The sequence below is a fragment of the Tamandua tetradactyla genome, chromosome 6 (genome assembly GCF_023851605.1).
Source record: "Tamandua tetradactyla isolate mTamTet1 chromosome 6, mTamTet1.pri, whole genome shotgun sequence".
In the NCBI taxonomy this organism is placed as follows: domain Eukaryota; kingdom Metazoa; phylum Chordata; class Mammalia; order Pilosa; family Myrmecophagidae; genus Tamandua; species Tamandua tetradactyla.
Genome location: NC_135332.1, coordinates 157,335,316 through 157,354,706, shown reverse-complemented (window position 1 = coordinate 157,354,706; position 19,391 = coordinate 157,335,316). Strand labels below are relative to the sequence as shown.

The 19,391-nt window shown below is 34.6% G+C and overlaps 1 protein-coding gene across 1 annotated transcript in view; it reads left to right on the top strand.

Moving 5' to 3' along the window:
• The window catches only part of CSMD3 (CUB and Sushi multiple domains 3), a 1,056,828-nt gene that overhangs the window by 444,553 nt on the left and 592,884 nt on the right, over positions 1–19,391 (top strand). Inside the window, exon 11 of the mRNA XM_077163312.1 lies at positions 17,375–17,496. Within this exon, the coding sequence (XP_077019427.1) occupies positions 17,375–17,496 (122 nt within the window). The remainder of the gene's footprint in view (positions 1–17,374; positions 17,497–19,391) is intronic.

The following is a 19,391-nucleotide window of genomic DNA, read 5'->3' as shown; positions in this document are numbered from 1 at the left end:
ATCCTCATTTCATAGGGGTTCTGTTTTGTTTTGTTCCAGATGATCAAATGCTATACAGTAGGTAATACAGGCATGTCATAAACTCTCAGTCTGTGGATGCTATTAGCAATGTGTGCCTTCATCTGTAGGCTTTAACAGTGTTGATTTACACACTCTACCATAGAGAAGTTTGGCCTGTCTACCAGTATAGGAATTTCTTGATAGTAAAAGACTCTGTAACATAAATTGACACAAACACATCCTGAATAAATAGCTGATCCAGCCTTTACTTTTAGACTTTAAAAAGCTATTCCTTCTCCTTTGGAGAAATCAAAGCAAAACAAAACAAAACAAAACAGGAAAATGTAGTCACAGCCAAGGCCAAAACAACAACCTACTGTAAGGCAAAATATTTTTAGTGTGTAGAAAGTAAAGAGGGCAAAGTTGATACATACACAAAGTAATGTCAAACTCAGTTTTTTTTACTAGGCAATTTGTTTTCAGAGCTGTTTCTAAAGTATGTATATTACAGATTTTTCACAGTTACTTTTTATGTTTGTTCTAATGAACATAAGGAGAAGAAGAAAGAGAACTCTGATATTTGGAATATAAGGAAGTTATACCTTTCTAACTGGTTTGCATAGAAAGTTTCATATTTAACAAATTAACTATTTAATACTAAATATAAGAATTTCTCTAAAAAATTTTAGGGACATTTATTCCAATACCATAAGTTGTTCATCTATAAATGTCCTCTTAGATGAATGGATTCATCCTGACCTTTATTTGCTAAGATAATTTAACAGTCTAGACGTTATGAAACTCTCCCTTCCTAAGATTTTGAGTGGTTTCTGAGTATTTCATTATTAGATGATCTTATAGGTAAGAAATTGGTTCCTCGAATCATGTGACCTCACAGGTACACCAATCTATTTCTTGACATAAACTATAAAACTTAAAAGATATGGAGGCTATGAAAACTACTGAGAAGGAAACAGTGCAGTAAAAAAATAAACAGCAAATACAGCACTGTTTTTATAAATTGTTGCTATACAGCAGTCTTGAATTGCATAGTGTTTTAGGAGCTTGTGTTCTGGACTCAGATAGAAGGTATGACTCTCATATCCAATTCTGTGTAACAGTGAGATGACTTTCCCCATCAATAAAGTGAGGATATTATGATTACCTAGCCTCATGAATGAATGGTGGTAAAAGCGTGCAAATGTATGCAAATCACTTCGCACAGTATCTGGCACAAAGTAAGTGCCCAATAAATGTTATTCATTGCTTTGATTATTGTGTATTTCTTTTTCTTGGAAATAGCCTCCTGGTCCAGTTCTGCATCAGACAGGTGTCCTCACATTTCATTGCCTGAACCAGTTGGAGTTAGTGGGGATGCTTTGTCATCAGTCACCTGCCAGCTGCTCTAAGTAATAGGTAGTGGAACTCGGTTGTTGCCATCAGCCTGATCCTTATCTAACTAAGTAGAAGACATATGTGGGAGCAGTCTTTCATGTAGCCTACTTGCTGAAATGAAAAACAGAGATTCTTTCCTTTTGATGAATGCTTTTTGTTACGACTATTTATATATAATTAACCCTGAGATGATTATATGTTTGGTTACTGGGTGTGGTAGGCAGAATTCTAAGATGATCCCCTAGTGGGCCAAGCTTTGTATGATCCCCCCTCTTTTGAGTGTGGGCAGGACCTTATATGGAATGGAATTTCACTCCCGAGATTATATTATCTCACATGGCAAAAGGGATTTAATGGCTAATTTAAATCCCTAATTCATTGGTTGAAAATTAATCTAAAGGGGGTGGGTGGTGCAAAGGTAGTTCAGTGGTAGAATTCTCACCTGCCATGTGGGAGACGTGGGTTCTATTACTGATCCATGCACTTCCCTCTCCCCCCCAAAAAAAATCAATAAATGATGCTGCAATAATGGGATAGTCATATGGAAAAAGGAAGAAATGTGACCCCCATCATAGAGCATATAAAATAAAAAGAATAATAATTTAAAGGGAGAGTATACTGGGTAGGTGTAACCTAACAAGGTGAGTCCTTGAAGAGACTCAGAGCAACCAAAGGTGCTTTTCTATGGGTCTTAAAGAAACAAACTGTTAAATTGTGGAGAAGGCCACAGGCTAGGAACTGAGAATAGCTTTTAGGATTTGAAAGTGACCTCCAACAAACTGCCAGATAGAACTCAGTGGGTAACTGCACTGGAACTCATTTCTGCCAAAAACCTGAGCTTGGAAGAACATCCCAAATTATGGGTGAGATCAAAGTTCAGTTGACACCTCAATTTCAACCTGATAACTAGAACAGTGGACCCAGCTTACTTATGCCTGGAATTCTCATCCTTGAAAGCTGTGAGATGATAAATGTATGCCATTTTAAACCTCCGTATTTGTGGTACTGCATTGCATGCAACAGAAAATTAATAAAATGAACAACACAAGGTCAGGAGGAGTATTAGCAAAGAGGGATCAACCATATTTCAAGTGCTTAATAACTCTGCCACTCACAAGTTTTGTTGCATTACCTTAAGCAGTTATTTACATCCTGATTTGTTATTGACATTAGTTCCTCCTGGTAAATTATTTAAAACATATACACACAGCCAGCTCCAAATATATTGCAAAGGAATGCAATTTTCTGCCTTCTGCCATCCCTTACTTGAGGATTTCCTTTTCCCCATGTTCACATACCAAATCCTTCATTCTACTCCTTCACACCCAGAAAACTTGGCTTGGTGTCTCATTCAGGACTCCATCTCCCATGGGTATCATTCATCCAGTGAAGACTCATTATTGAATGCCTAAAGGACCAATCCAGGGCCAGTCAGTAAAAGGATGTGATCACTGCCCTCAAGGGGTTCACAATGCACTGAGGAAAAAAGACTGTAGAAGAGATTAAGATAATTGTATGCAATAAATTAATTTATAAAGCGAAACATAATGGGAATGCAGACGACTGACACCTATCCAGGGTGAACTGGGATTAGGACTGTCTTGGAAAGCTTCCCAAAGAGCTATAAATTAAATACCAAAATAGGAGTGAAAATTAAACAAATGGTATGGAAGGACCTAGGAAAAGGAGTGTTTAATTTGGATTGAGTTAGCAAGATTTTTATTTTATTCTTGAGCATCAAATCAATCTCCTATTAACTGACTTTACTATGATAGCTTCCATTTGCAATGGAAACCTGAAGGTTACACCTTGTTTTCATGATTTTCTTTAGTCAAACCTTTTTGGTGAAGTACATAATAAAAAGAAGGAAGATTGGTAAGTAAAAATATAAGAGATTAAATAGAACAAAAGACATCCCACCATGTCAAAGTGATTTGCAATGGGAGGCAGGGGATTTTGTTTCCTGGGAACATTTGCCAGTGTCTGGGGATAATTTTTAATTATCGGGTGTCTTGGCATGGACGTTTGCTACTGGCATCTAGTGTGTAAAGGTCAGGGATGCTGTTAAACAACTTGAAATGCACAGCAAAGCCCCTCCCCCCACAATAAAACAAATAATCATCTAGTCTAAACTGTCAAAGATGGGGAAACTGAACAACCCTGCTCTAAGCTGTTACTAAGCATTGTGCATCAGACAAATCAGGACTAAAACTAGTATTTTTAGTTTGCAGAGAGGCACAGAGAAAGCAGAAGTAGGAGAGTCACTATTTTGTATCACTCATAGAGATTGTAACTAACAGGTAAGTGACTGCTTGTAAAGCTGAGAATTATCCTCATATTATTCAACTATTGTATTTTCCTCAGAGAATAAGGCTTCTATATTATTTTAAACAATCCCCCTGGAAAATAGATCTCACGGCATCTTGGATGGTTCAGTGTGGTATCTATTACATGATTTCTTGTGCATAGGTTAAGCCACTCTTGCAGCATTTTTTTAAGTTGCTTACTATAGCCTAGGAAAGGAATCTGTAAGAATTTTGGCTAGAAAGATGCTTATACTGTGAATCAGATAGTGTTAACCAAGGGAGGCTGGGAAGCTGCACGTCAAGGGCCCCTTGGCTTACTATTACCTTAGCGACGTGACCTGTCCCAGGTCTGGGCCTGAGCTTTGGTAGCTCTGAAACTCATCCTTCATGATTATATGTACGGGTGCTAATTTTCCCTATAAGCTTACGAAAAAACCTGATGGACAATTGGCAAATATTAATTTAAAATGGCATTGAGGAAGGAAACTAAAGTGATATGATTACAAAATGCAATGTGGTATCCTGAATTAGATTCTAGAACAGGAAAAGGGCCTTTGTTTTAAAACACACACACACACACACCTGGTGACATTAAAATGAAGTCTGGGGTTTAGTTAATAGTAATGAACTAATGATAATCTCTTAAAATTGACAAATGTTTCATGGTCATGTAAGATTTTGACATTAGAGAAAATTGAACGAAGTGTACAGTACAACCTCATGTTACATGCCCTCAACACAGGAGAATTCAGGTATATGTGCTTGACAATCAAAAAAAAAAAAAAAGGAGAAAAGGAAGCGAATTGAGATTTTTAAAAAATTAGTTCTATGATTTTGTTCACTTATTGTTTCTAAAGTGTCTGCTTGTTTAATTATTTAAAAGATGTGTGATAGGTATGTTCGTATAAGGAATACTTGTCAAATAATGGGGTTCGCTATTATGCCTAACTTCTATAGACCTGGGAGAACAGCAGGGCCCACGTGGGGACAGGAGGCAATTTGCTGACCCAGCTAGGGTCTCCAGGCACTACTGTCCCCAAGCTCTCAGGTGTCAGGTGCCCTCCTAGCCTCCAGTGGGCCACTGCCAATTTTTTTTCTTTTTGGGAAGTAGGCAGAGAGACCTGTGGGCTGTGCAGGCTGCTGGGGCACATGTGAGAGAATTAAAATTGTTAAAAATTGTTTCTATAATTAATTTTCTTTACTTACTATAACTCGAGTGTTTATTAAAAAATATGTGATAGGTATATTTGTCTAAGCAATACTTATTAAATTTTAGAGCTTGCTATTATGCACAATTTTCAACTTATATGAATGATCTTGGAACTATTGGTCCATAAAACAAGGTCCTACTGTATATGGAAATTATGTGCTAGCATTACCACAATTCCGTAAATCCAAAATTATCCCGAAATTTAAAAATATGTATTTATAAAATGACATTGAGGAGGAGCATAAAATGAATAATTTGGTAAACATAACTGGTAATTATATTAGTAAATGATTTTGTCTTTCAATTCAATGTTTATAAATTAGAAGCACTAAAACAGTCTATGGCAAACTGGCTTATGATTATGTTTTCTAACTCCCTTTATTCATTGGAATCATAATCTACTTGTTTTAATTTCACATCAAAATGAATATGTAGATTAGACATTACAAACTGGAGGTCTGTAGTCTAGACGTAGCTCATATTTATTTGGCTATTGAAGGTTGATATATTTTTAAAGAAGTTGCCAATGTTTGAAAATTTGGGGCCTTCACATAAAATACAAATTTCCAGCTTCTCCTAAGAAAAATTAGAAGATCTGGCAAAATTTTGCCGATTTTCTGTCCTGTCTACAGGTATTGAGTAGAGGTGCCCTTCAACTGGGCATGTGCTTGCCTTGTGGCCACACCCTCCCTCCCTTTTATTCCCCATTACCAGATTGCAAGCTTTTGCCTTTGGGCATGTGATATCTGATTTTTAAATTTAGGTTTCACCTCTCAATCTCAAATAAAAATGGGATTTTTGTATTTTTGATGATATACAATTTTAGGAGATTTAGTTTAAGCTGATTTTCCTGTTGACATATTAGGCTGAAGAAATTTCCTAGAGTGCCACTTATGGAACCTTTTTAATGTGTTTTCGGGGCTCAACACTTTCTAACAAATGGCCAAACTTGTTTTGATATAGCAGATAAAGGGTAGATTCATTTTCCTTTCCAACCAATGTCCACATGATTTGAGACCAATTTGTTTATTATATATTTCTCTGAAGACTCCTCTACTTTAAAATTTTTTTTTAAAGTTTTCAGAAGTTTTTCTTAGATTTCTATAACAATACCACCTAATCTGCCCATCCCACTGGGATAGGAATTAGTGACATAAACTAAACAAGTGATCTTGACGGATTGTATTCTTTAGAATCTTGTATTTTATTCCTTAGATAAGCAATGATAATTTTTTAAATGTTTTAAATTTTTAAGTGTTACTCTTTTGAACATCTCCATGGTAAATTAGACTGTCCCATAGATGAGTGTTTCTCATATCTTAGGATTCACTGATCCAATTCCTAGAAATAGTCTTCTGTTCTGTGCTAATTCGTTCTTTTCTGATCTATTTTTGTTTTCAATTTCATTTATAATGGTCTTGAATGGCACTTCAGAGGGATATTCTAATTGTTTTAAGCATGGAAAGCTTCCAGTGAAACCCGGATATTTTTGGAAAGGGTGACTATCACATACTTGTCATATTACCAAAGTACTTGTTAAACCTATTAGAATAAACTTAAAAACCTCCCTAAAATTGAACTGTTGTAAGATACTTTAAAAATAACATCATTTATATACCAAGAGTCAAAATCTAGTCACAAGAATCGCTAAAATTTCATGAAAGCAGATTCATAGAACTCTAACCAAGTATAACCCTTGGTTTGGTTGTTGGAAGCCTTAGAAAGAAATAAAATTTTCCTTTAAAAAAAAAGCTGTGCAATCCACATTTCACACTTTTGTCCCTCTTTAAGATGCCGTAAATGATTGTATATTAATGAGCCTTTAATTTTTTTAAGGAAGAATATTACATGTTCTGACTCATTGGCCACTAAGTCTCCCAATTATATATCCTAAGGGCACCCTGCATTTTTCCTTTGTAGCACTCTTCATGGTTATATAATTAATCCATTTTAGGCTCTTTTTTGTTTAGGTCTCTCACTGCAATGTGCAGTGAGTGAAAGGAGAGCACTATTGCCTGTTCACAGCAGTGTGATCATTAACTAGAATACTGTTGATTGCATGGTAGTTCCATAACAGTATTGGCTCATTGAATGCTTCAATAGGATAAACAAATGAATAAATATTTTCTTCCCATGAATTTAAAACTAAATAGAGCACATTTTTAGAGATCTTAAACATATATGACTTGACTTTTTTTTTTTTTCTGATCTCCAGGCCTCTAGTTTTGGCTCTCTTAGATCCATTCTGCATTTGACAGCTGGAAAGATCAGATTATGTATATATAATATATATAATAATATATAATATATAATTTAGACATGTCTAGGTCAAGTGCCCTCCTAAAACCCCCAAATTCTAATAATCTCCTTTAGCTTGAAAACGAAAATCCAACTGCCTTAGCTTTATATATATATGGTCCTTCTTGAATAGGCTTTTCTTTACCTCTCCAGCTCCATCTAAATCATCTCTACCACCTCCAATAACCTTAGATGTTCTGGGAATTCCAGAGTTTTACTTTGTACAATTTAATATTTAGTGTCCTTTACCCTTTGCCTGAAAGTCTATCCTGAATTTCAAATCTAAGGTCATGTATCCTCACCTTTCAAGATTCAACACTGACATCTCTAGGATGCCTTCTCCAAGCTCCTAATATTAAAAAAAGAGAATTTTTTTTTTATGTGGCCATAGCACCCTCTTACCTTTATCTTGGCATTTACAACACAATGTTTAAGTATTTATGTCTGTTTTGCCATTAAGTCTGCATGTCCGTTAAGGTAAGACCCTATTGTTCATTTTTTCATTAACCCACACTGAGTAGTCCGTCAGTTCTGTTTGGTGTTGAATTAATCTCTACCAACACACACACACACACACACACACACACACACACACACAATTACACACAATTATAAAAGATCATCATAGAATTTCCACCTCTATTTTTCCTTCTTTATCATTTACAAGTGAAGACCAAACTATTCTAAGATACTTCTTTGACAGATTACCTTTTTCTCTTACATTTTAAGTAAAGCACATTTGAATAATAAGCTTTGGACTTTTTAACTTCTTATAGTTAGGCATATTTCACATGCTTTAGTTATTCATTAATTAAATAGTTTTAAAACTTTTTTGGCATTTACTATGTGTTATACACTAAAATGTGTCCTGGTACCAGGAGATGAAAGATATAGTTGCTGACCTGAAGAGGCTCAGAAAGTAAACAGAAAATTTGAACAGAAAATTAATGTTCTTATAGAAGTAAGGACTTGGTAGAATGAATTTTAGTAGCCAGGTAAAGAAGTAGAATTCTAGATGAAGGAAACAGGATGAAAAGCTATGGAAGTAACTAAGGTATGGTACATTCTATAATTACAGATTGTCAACTGAGGTATCTTGCCTTTTCAGAGGTATGTCCAGTAGTCTAACCCATAATTCTAAATTCTGAGGAGGTCCATAGTCTTCTAAAATTTTTCAGTTAAATATTTGAGTAAAAACTTAATGTCAAATGGTTAATTTGGGCTCCAAATTCCTACTTTCTAAGTTTTTGGATTATTTCTATTCTACATCAGTTTATGAAGATGTTACCCCTAATTTCATCTAAACAAACAAGCAAAGATAGTTTTAAAATGTGCAGGTAATAATTTGATTAATTAGTTTTGTTGGTAATTTGGAAAGGGATAGGGCAGTTGATATCAAAGTTAAGCAAACAACTTGAATATTGCACACTCTTCCTTGTGAAGGCATTTGGCCAATCAATTGCTTGAGCTTTTTGGACTAGCTTCTTTACTACAGAGCAGCTTCTTCCTCCACTCTTTTCTAGTTACTTCCCTGCTTCACCCCTTCTTCCTTGGATGGTCTCTAAGAACACTACTTTTTCTTTTTCTTTTGGCAGCTGGGCAGTGCGGTGCGTGGTCCAGAAAGGAGAACAAAAATTCCATCATTGAATTACCCTTGCAACCCCAGCACTGTGGTTTTCATGTATTTTAGCCTAGATATTCATTTCATCCATCCCACTGCCTAATTTGTCTCATTTTTTTACTAAATTCAATCAAGTTGAATTTTCTTATATTTTAATAAAAAAACATGATTCAGTAATTCATGCAAATCACTTTTAATACTGATTTAGTGCCACGTTACATTTGTAAAGTACCCTTCTCATCCTTGATACCAGTGGAATGATTCAATGAAATGAGGAGAGGCAGACTTTCATGTCTAAATTAAATTGGTAACAACCAATAATTGAAAAAAAATATAGGAATATGCTTACTTTTTTTTTTTTTTACTTTGAAAAAATCTGTACATTTTATGCCTGGTCTTTTATAGGAAATGCTAGATTTTAATCAAATTTATCTGATTCTGTGCTATCTGCCTATTGTTGATTTTAATTCTGTCCCTTTCATCGCAACTTCTGTGTTTTCCAGTTCTCTGACTTGGGTTCATTTCATTATTATTCGACATTTATAGGCTTCTGCTGCCATTCAGTGCAGGCATGGATTACACTCCCTTTCTTATGCTGATGACACTCAGATGTATTTGAAGATTAGTCCTAATTGTTACTCCACTTCTAACATTTTATCTACGTCAAGTGAAGTCATAGAGAAAGGGATATTAGATTAAAAATTATTAAACTGAATTAATATAATAATTGATCGTTCCAGACACTGAATTAAATAGGTTTTATCATCCACCTTCTGTTAGTTGTGTGTGTGAGTGCTTCACAGCCAACATTCAAGTATCTGAGAATTCTAATTAATTCAGAGAACAGTTTCTCAACTTCTTTCTTTGTAATATAACAACAGGTCTTTAACATTTAGGTAAATAATTCAAGCTTTTCTGAAGTAGATTTTATTACCTACTATATTAAACGAAACAAAATAACAGCAAAATGAAATTGTGACATATTTAAGGTGTTATCACATTCATTTTTCTAGACATTACTTAAATCCCTATTTTTGTGTTTAGATTGTTAAAAAAATAAACTCCAGTGTAGGACTTGGTCCTGCTTTAAAGACCTTGGCTCTCATATCCTTCATAAGAGAGCAACATTCCTTGCCAAAAATCGTACAAACACCCTACTACCCAAATTGCCTTAGGGCAGCGGAAAATAGGACTCTTCTTCTCACTTTTCCTAGGGAATCCTTGGTGGATGAGAATGGTCACCAAAGGTTGGAAACATTGAATTGCCACTAAAATCCAAAGGGGGGTGGGGAAAACCCAGAAGATACAAGCCAGAAACAGAAGCGAATGCCTGTTGTGATTCTCATTATTTTAATCATTTGCTCTTTCATGCATTCATTTTTTTTTTTCATTTAGATATTGAGTATGTTCTATGTGCCAGACACTGTTCTTGGCACTGGAGAAACCCTGGGGGACAAAAAAAAAGGCCTTGTTCTCACAAAGCAGGCGTTCTAATGTGGGAAAATGAAAACTGTGTGTGTGTAAGCATATGTTTGCATATAAATACAAATGTACATGCATGCATATACATGTGTATGCACACAAATACGCCTATATATATATGAATAACTATGTGTCTGTGTGTGTGTGACAGTGATACTTACATATCTAAAGCTTAGATAGATTAGCCAGAATAGGCCATTTTTAAGAACGTAATTTGAACAGATACTGATACAAAGTGAGGAAGCCAACCACATCAATATCTCTGGAAAGTGTACTCTAGACTGAGAAATGGGATGTACTAAGATTTTAAATTGGTGTCATTCACGGAATTTTAAGAAACTGCAATAAGTGAGTGGAAGTAGCTGTTTTAGTTTTTAAATTGTGGTAATAAGTTAGAAGAGGCTCACAAAAGTCCCTCAAAGTCTAAAAATTTCATAAAAATTCTGGAGGAAAGAGTGAAAGGAATACGTCAGAGCACAATGGACTAAAGCCATTAGAGATAGGGCCTAATTGACATGTCCAGTGTGAACAAAAATCTTTGCTTTTTTCTGGTTTAAAGAAAATACTTTATCTGTGAAAAGAGTACTTCTTACGGAACCGAAAATAAAATACCACCTTGTCTTACTTGTGTAGTTGATACATAGTGTCTGGTTCATATTTAAATGCCTGATGCTTGCAGTGCAACTAAAACATATTGCATTGTACTTAATCTTATTCCTCTTCATTTTCCAAACATAGTTAAAGAAGTATCTGACCTGAGAAAAAAGGATATAATGATAGAAGGATTAAGGATGAATTTTCTCACCTATTTCTACTATATTTACAGCATTTTCCTGAAACGGCATAACAATTTTAAGAGTATTTCACAATGTATCCACTTGAGTTAGATCATTTTTTTTCCCAAAACAAAACTGTAGGATAGGAAAGATAGGTACTCTTATCCCCATTTTAGAAATCATAGGTGGCATGTAGATAAAATAAGAAGAATACCATAAAATAACAACTCTGTCTAAAGCACTAAGAGTTAAGAAAATCACTGTTATATAGAATCTGTAAGGATAAACAAATCAGTATTGATATTTGTGCTAATTTCATATCCTGATGTTAAGTTTATGATAATGAGCCCTCCCATCCAGAGCACGGCATGTCTTTCCATTTATACAGGTGGTGTGTTTAGTCCTTCAGCAAATTGTTTTATAGTTTTTTTTTGCCTTTCTGGCTCAATATATTTTTCAATATTATATGTTTATTTTGCTGCTTGAAAATTTGTTTTCCATTTGAACTGTGATTATTGTTATAAAAGAAATCTACAGATTTTGTTTGTATCTTCTTCAAAGTCAATTTATGGGAATCTTCATTGAACATATAAATAACAGATAAGTTATTAAATCTCTTGAATCTAAATAGGTAAAAATTACATTATATATAAGTATGATATTTTGTTGCTTTTCTTCAAACTATGTAATCATTTTCAAATATCTCTTAGTTTATTGTATTACCTAGACCCTCTAAAACCGTGTTGAATACATCACTGATTAGGGCCATCCATGGTTTGATCTAACATTTAATGACAAATGTTTCTGTATTTTGTGGTATTATTTAATACTTTTTTGGGTCTCATACATTCATTATTGTGTCTAGAAGGTTTTTCTCCCTTTCCTTCTATTTCTATTCATCTTAGAATTTAAATCAGGCATTTCTACTTAATTTACCAAATACTTTATGGACATCTACTGTAATCACATTTATTTTTATCCTTTGTGTTATTATGGCTCCACTGAGGAGGGACATTTGTATCAAATTAATGTATAAATTCAATGTAATTAAATGCAATTGCCAATAATTGTTTACTTGACAAACTAAAGAATAACTTTTCACTTGAAAAAGTAAGGTTCATGGGAAAAAATTAATGTTCAAGAATAAACAAGAAGTTATGAAAATCGATGACAATGGGAAGATCTGTACTATTCTATATTGAAATGTGATTAAACAGTATGGTACTGACAGAGGAATGATCATAAAAGTCAGTGAATCAATTCAAGAATAGAAGCTCACAGTCTGTATTATTTGTTGATGGTTGATGTTTTCTGGATTTTTATCCCCTTCGTTTGCATGGGCCATCATTTCTTGTTTCTTTGTCTTATAATCTTTTATTGCATACTGTACATTATAATATTTTAAAATGTTAACTCTGGGACTTACTCCTTGGAGTTTTTATTCAGCTAATGATATGACAGAGATTTTTCTTGAGTGTCAGGAGCTAAAAAATCAAGCAAATCAAAGCAAAAAAAAAAAAATCTTTCACCATCTTTGCAAATTGTCTTTCTGTGGCTTGGTCTTCTCCTTCAGAGTTTAGCCCTTCCATCAGGAAGGTCAGCCCGAGGTGAATGCAAAGTGCAGGGTCCTCCATGTCAGTTCTGGCCCTGTGTTTTGTTCTGGGCCTGTGCTTGCTAGTGGCCTTAGGAGTTCCCCTGTTTACAGGCATTTGAATGTCCCCTGTACTTACCAGAAAACAGACCTTCTCCCTCTCCAGGGTTTTCCACTGGAGAACTTGAAGTAGGTAAGCCTTTGCCCCCGGCTGCCTACCTCAAGTGCTTCTCAGACAGCACTCATTGTGTCACGTTGCTTTTGCCAGGAGAGCAAATTCTGGGAGGAGGGTATGCCTGAGACGAGTTTCTCGAGTCAGTCTTTCCCAGCGGAAGAAGGTCAGGGATTCATAAAGAGAGCCCTGCGTGACTCTAAACTACCTGGGGAGGGGATGAAGGAGAGACCAGGAAGGGGCCAGTAGCTTCTTCCATGGCAGCCTGAAGCTGTGTTTTCTTGACCTGGTACCTATTCAGCTGGTGCAACCTTTCAACCATCCTGCATAACCCTGAGGAGGCATACTGTCTTTAAGTCTCCTCCCCTGCCTTTGCTGGGGGCAGGCCGGAATAATGGCTGCCTTCAAAGCAAGTCCCTCAGCAATCCTAAATAGCTAATCAAAAATGATGGTCAAAGCAGGCCATGGTGGCTGAGCAGGCAGAGTTCTTCCCTGCCACTCCAGAGGCCCAGGTTCATATCCCAGTGCCTTCCCATCTAAAAAAAAAAAAGAAAAAGTTATGATCAGATTCCCATTCTCCCCCTCCCCAGTGTGAAGCATGACATCCAGGGGTGAAAGACTCCCTGGCAGCCTGGGACATGGCTCCCTGGGATGAGCCTGGCATGTGCACTGTGGGATCAACACTTCCTGACCTAAAGGGGGGAAAGAAATATAACAAAATAAGGTATCAGTGGCTAAGAGAGTTCAAATAGGGTCGAGAGGCCATTCTGGAGGCTACTCTTAATACTAGCTTCAGCTAGATATTGCTAATTACCAGGGTCTGCCAAATGCCAACCAAAACTATTCCTGTCAACCCTAAAGAATACCAAGGGCTTTATCTGAGATTCTGCAAAAGATTCACGCACTGAGAGTACTTTCCAGGAATCTACACCTTCCAGATGGGTTCCTAGGCCAGATAAATCCTGAACCTCAGAGGGGCGAGCCTTTCCAAAAACATCACCTAGTTCCATCCCCCTATCCCATATTATTATTGATATTCTTTTCCAACATGGTAAAGTTAGATGGGCATAACCCAAATACGCCTAAAGATTAGGAGAAGGATCAAAGGAGAAGGAAGAGTCATAACAGAAAAGATAGGACTTAACAAATGAGTATGGTGCTGAATCATTATATTGATAGTTCTTTCCATCTCCAGTATCTTAGAATAGTTAGAAGGAAAACCCTAAAATTGTGGAACTGTAATACACACCAAACTCTGAAATCTGTTCAATAACTTATTACAATATACTTCCAAATATATTGCTTTTTTGTATACATGTTACATTTCACAATAAAAATGTTGTTTTTTTTTTTTTTTTTAAAGTGGTGGTCAGCTATCAGACTGAGCCCAAACACCATCACCCCTGGCCCCAGGTCTTGAGGAACTAAGTTTTAGTCCCTCTTTGGCACCAACAGGCTACGCCAGGGCCGGATTCCATTGCTGCCTGCCCTGAGAGTGGGAGATGAGTGGCAGTAACAGCTACATGGAGAGACCAGTTCATTGGCGTTTACTGTAATTTAACAGCCTCTCGCTTTCGCTATTCTCTGGATGCTGCACACATAGTTCCTGCATGTTAAATTGTTGCTCTGGTAGAGAGACTGATTCCTAGAGCTTTCTCTTCTGCCACCTTCCCACAGTTCCTCTCTAGAGGCAAGATAATTTAAAGCAAATTTATAAAAATGGAAACAAATGAAAGACAGTGAAAAAAAAAAAAAAAGACTGGGAAAATGCTTATAAAACCCAAACAAAAGGGCTACTATTGATAATATACAGGAAGCCCCTATAAATCAATGTGAAAAGAACAATTGAGCATAGGTAAATGATACAAACAAAAAATCTCAGAGCAAAATAAACCTGGAAAGGCAATAAAACCTGCTACTAAGAAATGGAAATTAAAACATTAGCGTCATACCTAAGAGAATGACAAAAGTAGAAAGATCATAAGTGGGAATATGTGTGAGAAAACAAAGTATGCTAGAACATTGTCAAATATATGCCATTCAAAGCAGCAGTATGTACTATCAAATAATTTATCCTAACTTCAAACCGATTTTGTTGTGATTACTATAAAATTCTTAAATTGTTTACAGCTAGATTCTCTATCAGGTCACCAGCCATTCCTAAACATCCTTTTAGGTGTTAAAATAACAGGCTGTGAGCACTGCAATCCATTTTAGAACACTGAGTGACAGAATTAGGAATACTTCTTGTAAAAAGAGGTGACTCATCAGCTAAACTTTGTTTACATGAATAGAATTTCTGCAAATGAAATGATTAACATTTTAAACTTGAGGAACAGTAAGAGAAAATTATAAAATTATTAAGTATATGGTGCATTCAAAGAAGAACAAGAAGTCTTTTCTGGCACAGGGATGATTCTTTAAAATGGCATGAAATTGTACTGGAAAAGAAACCTAAATCCTTCTGGGGAATAATTTTATACTCTGTGTTAGACTGAAATTTATTCTATAGGAAATAGAGAGATCAAAAGCTTTCATGTAGTTCAATAAAGTCATCAAATCTGTATTTTAGACAAATAGAATAGCATTGAGGAGGATGGAAAAAGAAAGTGAATAGAGTCTAGAAAGTAATTTAGTAGCTATTTCTTGTCTAGGAAAATCATGATAAAAAAGCACTGGGCTTTTTTATCCAGAAGAGGAGAAGGAAAGTAAACTTCTCAGTGGAGTCTTGCAGAATGCTCACGGCTAGGAGGTGACGGGGTTAGTAAGAAATATTTAATTAAAAGTTTCCTAAAAACATCTCATGGAATTTCAGGCAGACAGAGAGAATGATAACTTATAAACCAAGAAGATGCCAGAGGTGGTGGTATAGATTTCAGAGTTATCACTGAAGAAATGACCACTGAAGTCATAGGAGTGAATTAGATTGACTGCTGAACAGAGAAAACAGTCCAATAAATCAATTTAGAGCTATGCTACTACTTAATGGTTATATGGGAAAAAAAAAATAGAAACAAGACAAAGAACATTGAACAGAAATATTTAAAACACAGGCAAAGAGTCAAGAGAGTTCAGAATCCTGTAAGAGAAGGCAAAGAATTTCAAACAAAGCTTAACTGTAGTTTCTTTTACTGCTGAGAGATCAAGTAAGTGGAAGAATGAAGAGAGAGTATTAGATTCAACAATTAGAAGGTCATTGCTCATCTTTGAGAAAGCAATTTCAACACTTAAATGGATAAGTCTAACTGAAGTACCCTCTAGAGGGAATGGAGGAGAAGGAAATGGCACAGAAAATAAAAGACTTCCAAGAAGCTCAGTAGAAAATGAAAAAAAAAAAAAAAAAAAAAAAAAAAAAAGAGGAGGATAGTAGAAATAAGGATGAAGGATGAAAATAGAATGGTGCTGTTGTATTTAGTTATGGAAATAAGAGAAATAAAAGTAAGTTAAAAGTAACCATTAAATCAATTTTCAACCTCCAAGTTGAAAGAAAGATCATCTGGAATAGATTTATGCTAAAATAAATAAAGGGGAGAAACTAGTAAAGAAAGCTATATTTAACTTTAAAGAAACATGCTTTTAGTGACCAAAGGACAAGACTTGTAGACAAAAGACCTGAGCTCAAATTTTGATTATACTATTTACTAGGCAAGTTACCTTGGGCAAGGGCAGACACACTTTTAAGATTTCTATAAACTGATCTTTTAAGGGTTATGCTAATAACTATGTAAAGTACTACATAAAGACTTAAATGCATATGAAAATACATATTTAATGCTACAGCACTAAAATATATAATATAGCATTACTGATGGCTTATAAAAGGGTAATATGGATAAGATTTTAATGGAATGGATACAGAAATATAAATAAAAAGTATCACCCCAAGGAACCTTAGTGGTCTAGAAGGAAATTGAGAAACTAATACAGAGTAATCTTTTGATTTTATTAAGTAAAAGAAGGATTAGAAAACTGAGAAAGTATTGCAACTTTTAATTTTTATAATAATTTGTTAAAATTATTCCAGTGTAGCTCTTTCTTTGTGCTCTCAATGGTCTAATTCACAGTTATAAGAACAGAAAGAGTAGTTTCTATATTGATGTCTTGACTGTACTATTTGAGTCTTAGGGCAACTAATAAATCTAAAGGAAAGTGCTATTTAGGTTGCTGAATTGATCCAAGTCTTTGCTTTTTTCACTTTGAAGATTTTTGTTAACAAAATATTGGATACATACACCTCTCTCTAATTAAACTAACTGATTTACAGTCAGAGAACAATTTAAAATGCCTCATAACTAGTCTTCAATTAATGTTAAAAATATTGAGCATGTGAACCTCAGGGTGTAAAAAAAAAAAAAAAAACACCCTTTAATTTTAATAAATGACATTAGGTTGCCAAAATAGAGATTTCAATGTGGCTGCTTAATTACACAATTTCAAATTTAAAGTCTATTTACAAGATATTTTATTGCCATGGTTTTACATGAAATATGTATCCATCTTTTAAAATGTTGTTTCTCTTTCAGTGAAGACATGCGGCTCAAATCTTCAAGGACCAAGTGGCACCTTTACGTCTCCCAACTTTCCATTCCAGTATGATAGCAATGCACAATGTGTCTGGGTCATTACAGCAGTGAATACAAATAAGGTAAGGGAAAACTGTCCAGGCTAGAAAAGCAGAATCATAAAGGTAAATGCAGAGAGATAATAAAGGAAGTGCAATATAGAGCATTCATAACTAAAGTCTGACTTTTGCATTATTTTCCCATATTTTTGTTTTATTAAAGTTATGGTCATATTAGAAATGTGGAAAAATAAAATAAGAATAATAAAATTCTACTTCCAGTTACTGAGAATGAAATGAGATAAAAACACATCAAAATTATAAATGAATATTTTCTCAGATGCATTTTGAAGGTTGTCATTACATGTGTGCTTTTTTTTCTTAAAAAGAACAATTGATATTAGCTTTACACTTGGTATCTTTTCTGCTTCATAAGTCATCCAGTTATATCATGTTTTTATACATAGCTGAATTTCATTTCAATCTTTCTCTATTGCTATAGGTACACAACTATTCTTTATTATAAAAAAGCTGGTTTAATGTGCTCTGCATCAATAGAGAATTCATATTATAGATATTTCAAAAGGTTAGATTGTTTTTGTACTGGATTCTAAGATGACTAATAGTTTTAAATACATATACACCAATATACTTCAAGCAAAATTACAAATGAGTATAAGAGCAATTGAAAAATGAGCTAATTTTCTCTCCTACTGTCTCTATCCAGTTTCTCCCTGAATGCTGTGCTTTTATACCAATAGAAAGCACCTGTATAAGAACTGACTTTTTTTTTTTTTTTTTACTTTGCTTTATGTCTCTGGGTTAGAATATGAAAAGTTTGGTGGTAAACCATGCAATCTCAGGTCAGATAATGGTTAAAATGCTGATTTATAACTTACTTTCTGATAAACTTTGATAAAGCTATTTAACCTTTCTGAAATTCAGTTTCTTTACCTATAAAATGTGAATATTAAGAGTATATTTTTGCCACCCTGTGAGAAAATATAAGGTAATGCAAACAATGCTTAGTAGACTTAATAAATAAATGAAATACATTAAATCACTGTTATTAAAGCATATACCACATTATTCTTCCCTAAAAAATGCCTGCCTTCTATTTATCTGAAGGAAAAAAAAAGTGTTATGGTTCATATACCATTTCAACCCACCTCCCCAGTCAGATATTACTTTATAAAATTTTGCTGCTTAATCACCACCTAGGAATGTCTAAGCAGGTTTATGAAACCTGATCTAAAAGTCAGGGCCCCTTTAAATATTTTCTCAGTGATCCATTACAGTTGCCTCATGGGAGAGTCCAGTTTTAAGACTTGGAAGAACTAGGTCAGAGACCTACAGTGTCCAGAATTATCTGGGTAAATTTGGGAAAATTACAGAATCTACCTCCTCTGCTGTATAAAGGAAATCAGTTCATTTGTTCAACCTATGTCATAGTTCAATTCAGTTCAACAAATATTTATTTATTGATCATATTCTCTTTGAAAATCATGGGTTGTTGAGAAAATAAAAGATGATACTGCTTGGTAAATAAAGTAAATTTATTAAATGCTAAACAACATGCAAGACATTATTTCAACACTTTTTATATACATTATTTAATCCTCAGAAGAGTCCTATGAAATAGATTATTATCTACATTTAAAAGAGAGAATAAATAACTCTGATTTGCTAAGTTTCAATGGTTCTCATTATTCTGTTGCCTGAAGTTTCATGGATAACATCTCATGTCTTATCTATTTTCTTAATCTGCCAAATGTTATCTCTTCTTTTACCCTATGAAAATATCCATTTTTTATATGTAGGTCTTTATAATAACTTCTGTTTCTTTGCTATTTTTATCAAATAGCTGAATTTAGAGATTGTTTGATTTGTTGGTACACTTCTATTTTATGACAATCTATACAAATTGGTTTTCCTCAATTTTAACCTCAATAAGAATAATATGTTACAACATGGTCACT